This window comes from Zychaea mexicana (assembly GCF_025766255.1).
Source record: "Zychaea mexicana strain RSA 1403 chromosome Unknown BDB00scaffold_51, whole genome shotgun sequence".
NCBI classification, from domain to species: domain Eukaryota; kingdom Fungi; phylum Mucoromycota; class Mucoromycetes; order Mucorales; family Lichtheimiaceae; genus Zychaea; species Zychaea mexicana.
In genome coordinates, this window is record NW_026516714.1 from 198,170 (window position 1) to 213,674 (window position 15,505).

The following is a 15,505-nucleotide window of genomic DNA, read 5'->3' on the forward strand; positions in this document are numbered from 1 at the left end:
GACGGTCCAGATACAAAATTGGGAGGGATGTATGATAATGGGAGTCCAAAATCTGCTATGTTGCAATGAATCACGTTGTCATTATAGCATCATTAGGCTGGGTGATACGCTCTGGTATGCGGAACGCAGCTCCCGAGCTATGGTGACACTATGACCACAAAGGGAACCATTTTTGTTTGTTTTGGTGTGTTAGACAGGATAAATAAAGTATCCAAAGTGGAGAAGAGTACATGTATTCTGGTTTGATAGTTTCAAGTCACGCCAAGTATTGATTCAAAGGGCAAACCCATTTGCTTTATTCTTTTCTTTTTACCCGCTTCCAAACAGTCTTTGTTTGCCCCCCCCCTTCTTTTTTTTTCATTTGATCCTCAAAGAGTTGAATGAGCCCTCTATACAAACAATGAAGCCAAGCAGTTCTAACGACGAAAGCTGGGTTTCTTCGTTTGATTTTGCACGGCCTCCGGCGTTCTTGCGATTACGCATTGACATTATGGAGCGCATTTGTCGGTTCTTGCCCACACAGCGGGATCTCTTTGAAATCACAGTGGCCAATCGAACATGGAGCACCGCGTCAACACCCATTCTCTGGGAAGCGCCGGTGCTTCGAGATCCTACTACTTTTCAACTCTTCTTGGGCTCCGCGACGTCGCGAAAACGTCTGGCCTTATACGTAAAACGACTCTCACTCTGTGTACGGGACGGCGAGTGTCCGACCATTTTTCGTGCTATGCTTGATTCTGTGTTGACTCGACACAACCAGAAAAACATCCCACTCAGATGGCCCGAGCTGATCATGCACCTGGTACGACAGTGTGAGAATATCGAGGCACTCAAAATCTACGGCTGGCAGCTTGATCCTATGAAGATTGAATCGATTGGCGCGACTCTCAGCCAACTGACTAGCCTCACCGTCATTGGATCCAACGAAACTTTTAAACGTCCGTTTGTGCTCCGGAACATGATGTCAAGGCTGCGCGAACTTCGTCTCGACGGCGAGTTTTACTTATCAGTGGAGTTTGCAGGCACGTTGGCTAGTCGCGCTCATGCACTGCGTTCATTGGAAATACCACTATGTCACGGCAAGAACAAAAACGAGATGATGGAGGAACAAACTCTGGCGCGCTTGTGCTCTGGCGAACTTGACCTGACCGAGCTCACCCTGACCGAGGGCCGACCCATGGCAGATGTTCATGTTGAACGCGTTGTATCGGCATTTCCCAACCTACGTTCGCTCACGCTACATGGAACGACATTCGTCAGTGCAGGCATCATTTCCACCGTCATTGCCAATTGCCAAAACATCGAAAACATCGAACTACGCGCGGATCCTCAAACGATATCCTCGCAGAAAAACAAGTCACCAACATACAAAGGAACCAACTCGTGGTCAACAGCAATCCATCTCAAGCGACTGCTTTTGGAAAACATGATCGTGCCTGAGAAGGTGATGGAGGATTTGGCACAATCGTGTGGGTCGTTGAAAACCATCGGCTTGCGCAACTGTGAAGATATCACAGATGATGCTTTGATCCAGCTGCTTGAATGCAACGACGATCTGCGTACACTGCATATAATCGAATGCACAAGTATTGGCGATGCAACATTGGAGGGCTTAGCACGATCAGCAGCGCAACATTCCATTCAGGATATATACATGGAAGCTTGTGGCCCGGTGTCACCGCGTGCAATATATCTGTTATGCTGTGCCACTGCAGATCATCGCTTACGACGGATTTGCTTCGACGGTTATAATAATCTCGCCTCATCCATTGTCGGATCTCTGGCTATTGAACGTTTGGATGAGGCACAAAACGCGGCATGGGGAGCTGTGCGATTAACTCTTGATGAAAGGGCCATCGATGCACTTGCGTCTGCCGACTCGCAGATGAATGCTGAACTCATGGAAGTGCCCAGCAACCGCTATTTGACCGGCGAACAACTAGTCATGCTTGCCAACGAATTGCATGTCAGTGTGACTTTCCTAAATGATGCCATTGAAAAGGTTCAGGTAAGAAATAGTTTTTCATGCTGGTTAGTCTTCTAATTCACGAGGAAACCTAATTCTTGATGGTTTATGATGTTAGGCAGAGGGACCCGTGGATGACAGCAGTAATGAGCAAGAACCAGAGCAGGCTTCGAAGCACGAAGATTATGAGCAAAGTAAGGAAGAGGACAAGTAGACGGATGTATTGGCTTTTGCAAATCGATTTTCTCAATGATAACAATTGATTCGTATTAGAAACAGCTCACAAATCATTATCACGGGTGGCATCGTTAAAGAGTCAATACAATTTGCGGCCGACTACTCCAGCCTTGTGGGCACATGCAAACGAGTCCGAGATTCAGCAGTATCTCCCAACGTCATCATCCAAGATCCACAACGACAATGCCACTGTGACATCCGCTACATCTCGTTCATCACGGCTTTCTCAACGCAATTCTACCACTGCTTCGACTCCGGTGCCTGATGCAGAGCCTGTTATGGAGCATGAAGAAGAACAGGACTTTGAGGAGCCAACAACATATGAAAATACACATGCAAGTACTACTACATCGTATCGCCTGGACCAATCTCCGACTCCTAATTATCCAGCAATGCAGTTCGTAGAGCCCTTCACTGAAGAAGCGGAAGAAACGCCAGTTGCCATGCCACCACCATTACCCACAGCGGCCCCAGAACCGCCCTTGCGCGAGGAATGGCCTATTCTCACGACGACATCCAATGACGCCGTCAGCAACAACAGCAACAACAACAGTAAGGCGTCTAAAACGGTTGAACTAGGGGGATGGGGCTCGCTCAACCCCACTCCATGGTCTAAAAAAGTGGCCTCTACATCTAAACAACCAGGGCCAGCATCCCAACGACAAGCTGAGCAACCATGGACACCATACACTGCTGAACACCACGAACATAGATGGCAACAGGAGACGCTGGAACAACAAGCTCCTAGCTTCAAGCGTGGCGGCACCGGTCGTGGTGCCCGGAGCTCGTTTGTAATGGAAAGCGACGGCTGGGGAACACCGGAGAATAACATACCTTGGAACGACTTGCGACAGCAGGGTTACGCTCACGAACTTCTTGAGAAGCAGAAAAAGACCCAGTTCTGGGATCCAGTTTCACAACAATACAAGACATCTGGAAGTGCAGCTCCAGTAGCACGACCAACAGCCGCACCATCGGAACCGACGCCACCCGCGCTAGCCAGTACCGCATGGCCACCGCTTGAAAAAGCCAGTGCGTCGCCAAAAAAAGTACCAGAAAACAAAACAAAGTACTCACGTCAACGATCGCCCGAGTTTTTGAGTAGCGATGAAGAGGATATTGATTGGGATGACGACGACGGCGTGACGATCAAGACTTCCCCGGCGCTTGAACCACAACATGGCCGGCAGCAGCAGCAGCAGCAGCAGCAGCAGGCTCAGCCGCAGGCGAGAGGTAATGATAAATTTCTACCTATCCACCCTGGAAAACCCAAGTGGCAACGAGAAAGGGAATGGATGAAGCATAGAAGCCCAGCAGTTATGGATCATCCTGAGGATGATATGAAGGATTCTTTTCTTGGATACGATGAGGGCTGGGACTAAGGTCGATGGGTTATTCCACACTTATGCACTATATACCAATAAACCTTTTTTTATCCCTTTTTTTCTCTCTCTATCTATAGCCCATTCCAAGAGCCTTCCCGACAATACATGTTCTCCCAAGGCTCCCGAGAAAGCCGCTCCACGGAACAAGGAGGACGACAGTGCGGCTGTAGCACAGTGGCACGATTTTGCCTCGATAGGTGTGGCTGAACAAATTGCGCGACAGGAAAAGACAGCACGACATAATACCCTGACGGCCGCTGCGTCCTTTGATGCGCAATCGGGATTCTTGATTGATACCAGCGATGTCGTTGCTGGCGGCAAGTTGAACACGAAACTTACTAAGGACAACAACATTGCTGCTACTACTGCTCGAAATTCATCGTTCGAATCTTCTTCGCTGTGGGAGGAAATGTCAGGACTCACCATGGACAATAATAACGCATCACCACCGATATCACTTGAGGAGAAAAGTGATTCAATACAAGATAATGCTCTAATCGATACAAACGACGATGATCTCCTTTCACCCGAAGGAGACCAATCGAACGCAACTATACAACAACCATTAATACCAGATGCAAACCTCATTCAGCCGCTAATCACACACATGTCTGTCAATGATCCGCTTGAAAGCTTAATAATGGATGAGGGTGACCCAGTGCAACGAAACGAAACACCTCTCTCAAACGTTAATTTACTGGAAGGGAATGGATCGCCTCTTTCAAATGTTGGTTCAGCACAAGGAAATGGAACGCCTATCTCCAGCGATGATCACATGCAAGGAGATGATGAGGCGTCCGTTTCGAATGTTGATTCAACCCAACAAGTAGATGATTCTCTTCCAGGTAAGAAAGCACCTCAACGGAAAAGAGTTCCGATTATGGAACATCCAAAAATGAAGAGGATCCATAAGATGGAGTTGGATGTTCCAGACAAGGGCAAGCGTATTCTAGAATACCGTCTGGTGAGTTGTACTACTTTACTCGCTATACTTATGTCGCTCTCCTTATACTGACATTATCTCTTTTCTTAGATCGATACACCTGAACAGATAGCACAAGCATTCTGCAAAGAACACGAGGTACCCGAAAACCTTCATGCAAGAGTGTTTGAGATTTTGAATGAAGTACTGGGCAGGAAAAAGACAAAATGTCTCTTAGACGAGAAGGATAAGCAAGAGAAAAAGAAGAAGAAAAAGAGCACCAAGAAAAAGTCGTCTTCCACCATTACCGAACAAGCAACCCCACCATCATCATAGTCTCCTGCACTCACTCACACGCACTCATACACCCTCACACATCTTTGTTCAACGAAACATTTCTCCACACAGAAAGCACACATAGTAGCAATAATAAAGCAAACATGCATATATAAATTGAGAAGAAAAACAATCCCATCAATCTGTTTATTTAAGCGCGAGCAAGACGAGCGTTACGGGCCAACTGACGCTTGTTCAAACGGGCAACGTTCTTCTCGGAAGCCTTGGCAACAGCCTCTTCCTTCTCGGTGAGGATAACCTCAATGTGGGAGGGCGAGGTCATGAAGGGGTTGCTATATACAACGAAAAGAACAATCACATGATCAATATCCTAATCATTTGGGCTCTACTTGGCTATATATTTCGCAGTGAAAAAACTTACATTCTACCGTGAGCACGGTAAGTGCGACGGCGGTGCTTGGGAGCTTGGTTGACAATGATGCTGGAGATGTAAAGCTCCTCAACGTTCAAACCCTTGGCCTATCATATCAAGAAAATCCTCTTATTAGGATCCTCTTTCTTTCGTTCCGGCAATGCTTCATTACGATCGATCGATCGATTGCTCTCCTTTGATAGAAAATTACCTCAGCGTTGGATTCAGCGTTCTTCAACAAGTCAGTAACGAATTTGACCGACTTGACGGGCCAGCGACCCTGAGTAGCCTTGAATTCCTTGGCCTGAGCAGTACGGCCGACACCACCGTTAAAGTGACGGAAAGGAATGACCTGCTTGTGCTCAGTGACGTTCTGCAAGTAGCTGTAAGCCTTGCTCAACTTCAAGCCCTTGATGGCAGCTGCTACTTCGTGGGTGTTCTTGAACTATATAGTAATAGTATATAATTATAATTGCGATTCTATGTGTTATTATCTTTGTGTTCATCGTTTCGTTTTCTCGTCGAGTGTTTTTTTTTTGCGCTCCACGTCAAATTGAACTGATTGTTGTATAGAATTGATACTTGCGTGAACACGGAGGTAGGAACCACGAGACTTGGCAGCTATTCAAGTAATTTATTTAAATCATCAATAATACTGAACGTAATTCGTCTCTTTTTTCATCGCATTGGTGCATTGAAGTGTTTGGAAAAATTCAAATCGAATTAATTTTTAAATTATATACCTTTGGACGCGTTAGAGGGAGTGGCAGCGTATCTCACCATGTTTGGCAAAAACTATTCAATATAAAGAGGGGGGTCAATTTAGCATCCACGTTTCCATCCATCCGTCCATCCATCCGTTCTTTCCGTTTATTGTGTTCGTTCGTGTACTCTTTCTCGTCCTTCACTTCTTTCCACCCTTCTGATGCATACCTTTTACGCGTGGATAGAGAGGGAGGCAAAGGGTTGCTAGGCCAGCGTTACAAAGTAGCACGCTCTCCGGCCCGGACTGGCCGGACTTTAATTTCTCCCTCGATTTCGGCCTTGTTGCTTGTCAGACATCCAAGAACAATGGGCTGTAATATTCTGACTATTAAACATGAGGTCGCCTTAAAAAACCCACATAGTCCATTGTAAACTAGCTTCATACACGCATAACTTGCAGCTTCTTATATTTTGTATAGACATGTTTCGGTGCCTTAACACACTGAGACGCACAGATTTTGTCCATATCGGAAGAGTGGATCTAACGCAATACTCTAATTTAGTGCGCTACGATTACTTTGCATAAAGTGAACTTGCAAACAAATGTGCTATGCATGCACAAAAAGTAATATATATAGCAACTCTGTACCCAAACTACTCTTTCTTATACTTTTAAATATATTGATCAGGAAACTCACATAGTAGCGACGTACTTTGTGAACTCACTGCAGCACATATATCGTACAGAAGTATCTGTAGTAATGTGTCCACCGTGGTATGTAGCTTCTTCAAAGTAATGTGTTGATACCATGAGCAACAAAGGGAGTACAATGCGCGGTACCCCTGTCGGTTTGTTTGTTTGCTGTTTCACCGATCTGTCTCGACCTGAACCCCTTCAAAGAGCATGGGAGTGACAATTTTTCAGACAGGGCATAAAATAGAAAATGATTAACATGCCACACTAAAGGTATTGCAATCTCTTTCACCTCTTGATTATGTGAAACACACTTTATTGTTATCGAAAAACAACAATGAATGTGCACTCAGAACAACAAGAAAACGCTGCAGAATCAACAAAAACGACAACAACACAAACATGTCAATGTGGCCTGTGCACTGGCGCTTTCAATGTGCTGGAACCCGCTTCGCCGGATACTAGAACGTTGATGGACATGGATTCTTCCGGTAGTCTTTCGACATTCTCATCCTCTTCGTCCACGGTGTCCTTCCAGTCATCTGCATCCGCAGCACTCCAAGAACTTGACATGGTAAAGAGGGTCAAGAAAGGCATGGCCAAGCCATTACCTATTGCTGGCACATCCACACTCCAAGCTATCAGTGACTATGTTTTCTTGGATCTTCTGCACCAGGGTAGCACCGCACAGATAATAATGGCAGAACATCAAACTACTCAAGACAGGGTGCGTATATCTGATAGTCCAGTCCCGCGATGCTGTAATACTTTTTGCTAACACGGATAGGGTTGGGAAATACTAGGTTGTTGTTAAGATTACGCCGCGTGCCAATAAATATGCCTTGTTGAGTATACCGGGTGATGTTGAAGATGAAAACGAATTCAAAAAACAAGAAACAAGTGCGCTCGAAAGACTTCGTGACGAACATGCATTTCGAGAAGCCCAGATCTTAATGCTTCTACGTCATCCATACCTTCCACAAGTGTATGACTTTGTCACAACTTTGGATCACCATTATCTTGTCATGGAACATATCAGCGGCACTCCCTTACTTTTCCATATAATCCGGCAACACTATTTATCCGAAGTATCTGCACGACGCTACGCTCATCAAGTCTGGCGCATTCTGGATTATCTCCATGGCCATGCTATTGTGCATCTCGACGTTCGAATTGATAATCTGATCCTCGCGCAGAACGGCCAGGTCAAGCTACTGGACTTTAGCGCTGCATCAATTTGTGTTGATCAACTACTGGACAAGCGCAAATACATGTGTCGATCCATCCATTATACAGCACCAGAATTGTTGGATACCGTGAGCGAGACGTACGAAGGCCCGCCCGTAGATGTATGGAACTTTGGTGTCTTGATTTATATCATGGTGACTGGAGGAATGCCGTTCGAGGGCTATTCACCTGAACAAGTCAGCCAGCGGATTCTGGACAAAGATCATGTTCAATTTCCAGATAGACTTAGTCCGGAATGCCGTGATCTGCTCCAATCCATGCTAACGATCGATCCAGGCCGACGGATCACGCTTGCTCAAGTGGCTCAGCATCCTTGGTTCCGCAGTTTACCGCCGGCCAGTGACATACCCATCCGCAAACCATTGCGGCCACCGCTTGATCCACTTGTCATACAAAAGATGACACGTGCGTTCAGTGTTCTTGGATCGCCGCAGCGAATCGCAGCAAGATTGACATATATCATTGAACGTAAGGAACACACCTATCATCATCCATTGATTTTACTCTATCATCTTCACCAAGAGCGTTTAGCTTTTCCAGAACGATTTTCATTCGAGAACGACAGCGCATCAACCGTAGGAGAAGAATACGAACACGTTTTTGCATCGTCACCAGAGAACCAACCTGACTATTCACCTGTTATCCCATCCAACACTCAAGGTGGATTGCAACTTGTTTTCCATTCGCAACAAGAGCAATCACCTCAGTTTGTCCACGAGGAAGATGTACCGCAGCCGAGTCAATATCACCAGCATCTTTATCACCATCGCCACCTCCATCAACAACGTCCTCGTCGTCATCACCGGAGAGCAAGATTGTTGCGACGTATCAAAAACTGGCTAGTCCACATGTAAAAAAGAGTAGTTTTGAAATGCAAAAGAATAAAAAACAGATGGTTTAATTATACAGAAATTACGGGACAGGGAAGAAAAGGAAACAGAGACTTTTTTTGTGTGTGGGCGTGTGAGTGTATATATGATAAAAAGAGAAACAACAAAACATGCAGTTATTTTAAACAAGAAGTACAGCGTTGATACAGCCATCGTTTTCTAGGAGTAAAAGCAGAAAAGATCAGTCTCTTTGTCACTCTTTCCATCGCGTCCTCTCAACTTGCAACAAGAATGATTCTTACCTGGATTATTGGTGACTTGAGCGTATTTACCCCAGACGACCTTACCGCCAGTGGTCACCAAGCCCAATTCCGAGACATTCACCTCTAAAACGGTACCCTTGGTGATGACACCAAGCTGGGTATACAATGGCGACTGTGGGTTCTTTTTGACGCCAATGATCGGCAGCTGGAACGTAGCCTTCAGTTCCGGATGTGTGACATGTGCCTTCTTGTAACGCATAGCCATAGGTCGAACAAAGCGTTCGTATTTCGGTGGTTTACGAGTGAAGCCATCGCCGACAAAGGTTGCCTTGGTGATCATACGCTTCCAGGCCTTGCTCTTGGATTTACCGGTTTTGACGACCTTGAACATTTCATCTTCGGCCATACCACGGACAGCAGGCAATGGTACAGACCATTTGCCAGCCTTTTCTTTCCGCTTCTGCTTGACCATGTTGCTCAAAATCTTGGCACGATCTTCACCCTCACGATCCAAAAGATAGGCAGGTACCGCACCTTCCGGTACTGCATCGGCTGACTTTTGTTTGGCATTCTTTTCTTCATGTTGTTTGATGGTCTTTTTCATTTGGATCTTTTCCGCATGACGCTTCTTGTTGTATAATTTCGCCTTCAATCCATGCACCTTTTGCGCATATTGAGAGTCTTTATGTGCCTGACGAGCTTGTCGCTTTCGCCTAAAGTTGAAATATATACATGTTTGTTTGGTAAATTGGCTTTGATCAAAGGGACAAAAAAATGATAACTGGTTGTTGTTGTTATTTCAAAAGATGGATCGATGCTTACGTGCGCTCTTCGTGATCGAATCGCCGACCATGGCGCTTAATGTGCTCTTCAATATGCTCGTTTTGAGGCTAAAGAAGAAGAATCTCGGATCAGTACACTCTAATCATTTAATTAAAGAGCGAGAGATCAAAGAGCTGCGTTACCATGTAGGGTTGTGTATTGAAGGTTTAGAAAAGAGTGAAATTTAAAAAAGTCTAAAGTCAAGCGAGCTGGAACAAAAAAAATTCTGTTTATGGGTCCGCTAAGATTCCTAATTCATTACCATCCTCAACACAGACTATACATGACAATGCAATCAGGCAAACAAACAGCCTGTTCGTGGTAGGATTTCCCACCACTGCCATAGCAAACAGTTACTATGCAATTAAAATATTTAACCTTCATATACCACTGACTGGGCCGCTCCTATGGTTACTACGAACTGTTGTTGCTATGTTGTACGACTATTGAGCTGGATGCTTCATGCTGCATGACAATAGACATTTGGCGGGGAGTACTCCTTTCAAGTCATTTCCTGAACAGCCTGGTGTCTATTTTGTAACGCTGTTGCTACGAAACCGCAAACTAATAAGCAAGGGCTACAGCCTTGTTGTTGTTGATTTTTTGTTGTGTGAGATGCGAGTGCATAAAACACCTAAAGCCGGAAAATATTGGTTTGGTACCCACGCTTCATGTACCAGCCATTCAAAAAATCTACCATTCATTACTACTGGAAGAATATAAAAAAACAAGGTTACAGTATGACGGAAAGTCACCAGATGGTGCACCCCCTCCCTCTTTTCTTTGAGTGAGAGAAAAAAAAAACCGATGAATGACGAGGAGAAGGGCGTGCACGCCCTTTTTTAAAGCAGACTGTGTCAAACTATGTACCTTTCGCAGCCAGAACAATTCTCTGCTACACATAATAGTGTCGTCACAATAAACAAAAGACAAACAATGCGAGGGGGATGTTCTTTTCACAGTGTGCAAAATAGAGAGTTCCGGGGCTTATTCTTTATGATTAATATGTAGGGTGGTCTGCTTGTTACTGCTGCTATGATATAAGAAGTTTAAGCATTGTGGGCTATGAACCAGGAAAGAAAGAAGATAGTGGTGACGACGTATCAATGATGAAAGAGAAAGCCCAGTATTAAAACCAAAACAAAAGGGATGATTGACAAGGTCAGGCGACTTGGGCAGAGGAAAGTGTCACCTGTTAAAAAGAAAAAGAGTACATACTTGCAACTTGACAGGAGATATATATGATGCAAACATATACTGCCACTACGGCTTGTTGCTGCTCATTGCGAGGGTGCCCAAGTGAGGGGCCGGGCACCGTAAAGACAAATTCGAGGTTCGGGCAAAGGAATGGGCGGTTGCACAGAAATAATGCGTTGTGTATTAGGGTGACTGACAACTCCCGACAACAGAGGGAGAACGAGCTTCCCTACCTGTAGTAATCTGTTGTAGAAGGCTCAACGAATTGTTGCGCAGTAGAAAGATACGCGCCTCGTGATCGAATGAATCTATCAGGAGAAGACTGATGGACTAAAGCAGCGGACGGGGTTTTTCACGGCGCAGTAGTGGATTGTCGACGCAGCTGGTTAGCACTCGTAGCAGCAGTACCAACAACAGCAGCTAGTTACAACAGACCCGAGAAGCAGCAGCAGCACAAAGCGTGGGCGCGCGTGACATGGGATGCTTATAAAACAGTGTTATGCATCCTTCTTTTCCCGCAGTATTTGCCTTTTAGTGGTGGGAACATGTTGGTTGGAAAAAGAAACAGAGTGACACAGCAAGCATTCCATATTTGAACTGGGTGTGATGGGGTCCTTTCTTGCAAGCTAAGCTCATGATGTGTGAGTGTGAGTGTGAGTGTGTTGTGTTTGATGGCCTGGGTAAAATAAAAAGGACGCGTGTTTCTCATACTCGCTTCTTTACCTCTCTTTTTTGTTTTTCAACTTTCTCTTTTACTCTCTCTCTAACAACAACCTTTCTCCCCTTCTTTTGATTCAAACGGAAAGCAGTACAAGATGGGTAAGTTGTCAATGTCAGTCTGTGTCTGTGTGCGGGGGGTCGGAGGAAGAAGACAAAAGAGGCCTATTGTTGTAATCTAATCGGTTATCCGTTGTTGCACCGCGGGGCTCTACGTTTCCTATGTAACTGCCTCCGCTGCTCCTGCTGCTGCTCCCTTGCTATTACGTTCGGCATTTTACTAGTGGTCAGTGCTCGTTAACTTAAAACCTAGAATGAGAATTCTACGCGCCGCTTGTTTTCTTGTGCTAACTAGACCGGCAAACGCTCTTTTAGAACTTTACTATTGAAGAAATCCGCTCTCTGATGGTAAGCTTCTATCGAAACAGCTCCGAGAGGAGGTGGAGGTGGAGGAGGAAGGGCGCTAGTTAGGTAGACCGTGTGAGAAAAGCTGATCACGCGCGAATATTTGGTTTGTACCTATTAGAATCGCACCACCAATGTGCGCAACATGTCGGTGATTGCTCACGTCGACCATGGCAAGTCGACTTTGACCGACTCGTTGGTGTCCAAGGCTGGTATCATCTCGGCTGGCCGTGCCGGTGACATGCGCTTCACTGATACTCGTCAGGATGAGCAAGACCGTGGTATTACCATCAAGTCCACTGCCATTTCCATGTACTTCCAACTCGCACAACCTGATGATATCAAGGAAATCAAATTCCAAAAGACGCAAGGTAAAGTAGCTGTGGTAGTACCTGTCTATTTCGTTTCATCTATTCGGCTCAGGAAAAACTCTGTGCTTGACTGCCCAAGATTGATGTTTTCACACACTAACTGACCACCTAACAAAACCTGTTCTATTCTCTCTAGGCCATGAGTTCTTGATCAACTTGATTGACTCACCTGGCCACGTTGACTTCTCCTCCGAGGTTACTGCCGCGTTGCGCGTCACAGACGGCGCCCTTGTAGTTGTAGATTGTATCGAGGGCGTCTGTGTCCAAACCGAGACCGTGTTGCGCCAGGCGCTGACGGAGCGCATCAAGCCTGTGCTGGTCATCAACAAGATCGACCGTGCTTTGCTCGAGCTGCAACTCGACAAGGAAGAGCTGTACAGCGTAAGTTATACTGTTATTACTTTGTTGTTGTTTACTCGTCTTATTTTTTCCCATGGGCCTAATAATTCCTTTCACAAAATTTTTTCTCTTACATTACCAACGCTACCACTACTGCTATGTAGACATTCGCACGTACCATCGAGTCGGTCAATGTGATCATCTCCACATACCTCGACGATGCCTTGGGCGATGTCCAAGTCTACCCAGACAAGGGTACCGTTGCCTTTGCCTCCGGTTTGCACGGCTGGGGCTTCACCCTGCGCCAGTTTGCCATCCGCTACTCCAAGAAGTTCGGCGTCGACAGGGAAAAGATGATGCAGCGCCTGTGGGGTGAGAACTACTTTAACCCCAAGACCAAAAAGTGGAGCACCAAGAGCACCGATGGCGACGGCAAGACACTGGAACGCGCGTTCAACATGTTTGTCCTCGACCCCATCTTCAAGATCTTTGACTCGATCATGAACTTCAAGAAGGACCAAACCAAGACCCTGTTGCAAAAGCTCGACATCCAACTCAAGAACGATGAGGAAGAGCTGGAGGGCAAGCAGTTGATGAAGGTCGTCATGCGAAAATTCTTGCCTTGCGGTGACGCACTTTTGGAAATGATTTGTATCCACTTGCCATCGCCCGTCACTGCCCAAAAGTACCGTGTGCCCAACTTGTACGAAGGCCCCAGCGATGACGAGTGCGCGACGGGTATCCGCAACTGCGATTCCCAAGCGCCTTTGATGCTTTATGTTTCCAAGATGGTCCCCACATCCGACAAGGGTCGTTTCTATGCCTTTGGCCGTGTCTTTTCAGGTACTGTCCGTGCCGGTCTGAAGGTCCGTATCATGGGTCCCAACTACCAACCCGGGTCCAAGAACGACTTGTCGATCAAGTCCATCCAGCGTACCGTGTTGATGATGGGCCGATACATTGAAGCCATCGACGACTGCCCGGCAGGCAACATTGTCGGTTTGGTCGGTGTTGATCAGTTCTTGGTCAAGAGCGGCACCATCTCCACTTCCGAGGTTGCCCACAACATGAAGGTCATGAAGTTCTCTGTCTCCCCTGTCGTGCAAGTTGCCGTCGAGGTCAAGAATGCCAATGACTTGCCCAAGCTCGTCGAAGGCCTGAAGCGATTGGCCAAGTCTGATCCTTGCGTGCTGACATTTACGTCTGACTCTGGTGAACACATTGTCGCTGGCGCTGGTGAACTCCACTTGGAAATCATTCTCAAGGACTTGGAAGAAGACCACGCCCAGGTGCCCATCAAGACCGGTGATCCTGTCGTCCCATATCGTGAGACGGTCACGGCCCTTTCGTCTATCGACTGTATGTCTAAATCGCCCAACAAGCACAACCGTATCCACATGCGCGCACAGCCTATCGAGGACGAGCTGTCCAAGGCCATCGAGGAGGGTAAAATCGGCCCACGAGACGACTTCAAATCGCGTGCCCGTGACATGGCAGAGAACTACGGTTGGGAGCTCGCAGACGCACGTAAGATTTGGTGCTTTGGCCCAGACGGTATGGGTCCCAACTTGGTAAGCTTATCTATTCCCCACCAACGCGTCTCTCTCTACCTCTTGCTGTGTTTATATACTAACATAAAATCATAACAATTACAGCTCGTAGACACGACCAAGGCCGTGCAATACTTGAATGAAATCAAAGATTCCATGGTCGCCGCCTTCCAGTGGGCCACCAAAGAAGGTCCTCTTGCAGAAGAGAACCTGCGTGGCTGCCGATTCAATGTCCTCGACGTGACGCTGCATGCTGACGCTATCCATCGTGGTGGTGGCCAGATCATCCCAACGGCCCGTCGTGTTGTGTACGCCTCGATCTTGACGGCAAGCCCATCCATTCAAGAGCCTGTCTACCTCGTCGAAATCCAGTGTCCAGACACAGCCATTGGCGGTATTTACAATGTGCTCAACAAGCGTCGTGGTGTTGTCTTCCACGAAGAACAGCGGCCAGGTACTCCCATGATAACTATCAAGGCCTACCTTCCAGTCAATGAATCATTTGGTTTCACCGCAGACCTGAGAGCTTCGACTGGTAAGTTTTCTTCAAGTCTTTTCCTCGTGCACATATGTACATCGGGAGGCGGCAGTGGCCGTGTTGTTGTTGTTGCTGTCGTGAATAAAAGAACTAACACGATTCTCCTTTTCTCTTGTCGACTAAGGTGGCACTGCCTTCCCACAAGCCGTGATGGACCATTGGCAGCACATGACCGGTGACCCGCTGGAACCTGGAAACAAAGTGTATGACATTATTCGTAACGTGCGTAAGAGAAAGGGTCTTGCAGAAGACATCCCAGGTCTCGAAAAGTACTATGATAAGATCTAAACTGGGGGGATTGTGTTGAAAAAAAAATTCGGCTATTAAAAAGCATATTTTATGTGAAATAAGTTCTGTCGTTTGGTTTTTGAATGGAGTGATGTGCTGTAGTGAGATACGTTGTTGCGTCGTGAGCGCATATGATAGGAGATCTATTATTTGTAGTTCTACTACTTCCTAATTCACCCTTAACAGCCACTTTCTATAGCATCACTATTGCTGCTACGTCTCTACAATGATGTCAAAGATGAGTACTCGATACCCTTTTCAATCCTTCTTTTCACTTTTGTTATGTACTTCGGCCACGACTAATGCAGTGTCGATATAC

The 15,505-nt window shown here is 46.3% G+C and overlaps 5 protein-coding genes across 5 annotated transcripts; 3 read left to right on the forward strand and 2 right to left on the reverse strand.

The window, feature by feature from the left end:
- The first annotated feature begins 211 nt into the window (after nt 1–211).
- Nucleotides 212–5,149, forward strand: BDB00DRAFT_461143 (uncharacterized protein). Its single transcript, XM_053117463.1, has 5 exons — nt 212–2,008; nt 2,085–2,160; nt 2,240–3,436; nt 3,666–4,552; nt 4,622–5,149. The coding sequence occupies exons 1-5, from the start codon at nt 401–403 to the stop codon at nt 4,844–4,846; spliced, it is 3,993 nt and encodes a 1,330-aa protein (XP_052978357.1). The 5' UTR covers nt 212–400; the 3' UTR covers nt 4,847–5,149.
- Nucleotides 5,010–6,002, reverse strand: BDB00DRAFT_743674 (50S ribosomal protein L22; the record flags this gene model as incomplete). Its single annotated transcript, XM_053118501.1, has 5 exons — nt 5,010–5,139; nt 5,229–5,326; nt 5,431–5,664; nt 5,779–5,840; nt 5,963–6,002. Coding segments are annotated over 5 exons (564 nt in total), but the record flags the coding sequence as incomplete, so codon positions are not given.
- Nucleotides 6,003–7,607: 1,605 nt separating this feature from the next.
- On the forward strand, nt 7,608–8,345 carry BDB00DRAFT_727176 (kinase-like domain-containing protein; the record flags this gene model as incomplete). The annotated part of the gene is made up of 1 exon (XM_053118259.1): nt 7,608–8,345. A coding segment is annotated over one exon (738 nt), but the record flags the coding sequence as incomplete, so codon positions are not given.
- A 532-nt stretch (nt 8,346–8,877) lies between these two features.
- Nucleotides 8,878–9,927, reverse strand: BDB00DRAFT_789053 (30S ribosomal protein S8e; the record flags this gene model as incomplete). The annotated part of the gene is made up of 4 exons (XM_053120849.1): nt 8,878–8,915; nt 8,999–9,672; nt 9,782–9,849; nt 9,925–9,927. The coding sequence occupies 4 exons, from the start codon at nt 9,925–9,927 to the stop codon at nt 8,878–8,880; spliced, it is 783 nt and encodes a 260-aa protein (XP_052978360.1).
- A 1,716-nt stretch (nt 9,928–11,643) lies between these two features.
- BDB00DRAFT_830199 (elongation factor 2) lies at nt 11,644–15,245 on the forward strand. The gene is made up of 8 exons (XM_053124009.1): nt 11,644–11,797; nt 11,980–11,981; nt 12,071–12,103; nt 12,222–12,471; nt 12,608–12,852; nt 12,975–14,381; nt 14,466–14,895; nt 15,023–15,245. Exons 1-8 carry the CDS (start codon nt 11,794–11,796, stop codon nt 15,184–15,186), a joined length of 2,535 nt encoding a protein of 844 aa, XP_052978361.1. The 5' UTR covers nt 11,644–11,793; the 3' UTR covers nt 15,187–15,245.
- Nucleotides 15,246–15,505: the final 260 nt, after the last annotated feature.

What these genes read in the sequence shown, in the direction of transcription:
- BDB00DRAFT_830199 (XM_053124009.1), top strand. An exon ending in CAAATTCCAAAAGACGCAAG is followed by an intron (nt 12,472 to 12,607) that starts GTAAAGTAGCTG and finishes TATTCTCTCTAG; the next exon opens with GCCATGAGTTCTTGATCAAC. An exon ending in ACAAGGAAGAGCTGTACAGC is followed by an intron (nt 12,853 to 12,974) that starts GTAAGTTATACT and finishes ACTGCTATGTAG; the next exon opens with ACATTCGCACGTACCATCGA.
- BDB00DRAFT_461143 (XM_053117463.1), top strand. Translation starts at nt 401, where the DNA reads ATGAAGCCAAGCAGTTCTAACGACGAAAGCTGGGTTTCTTCGTTTGAT. An exon ending in ATGCCATTGAAAAGGTTCAG is followed by an intron (nt 2,009 to 2,084) that starts GTAAGAAATAGT and finishes TTATGATGTTAG; the next exon opens with GCAGAGGGACCCGTGGATGA. An exon ending in GCACGAAGATTATGAGCAAA is followed by an intron (nt 2,161 to 2,239) that starts GTAAGGAAGAGG and finishes GATTCGTATTAG; the next exon opens with AAACAGCTCACAAATCATTA.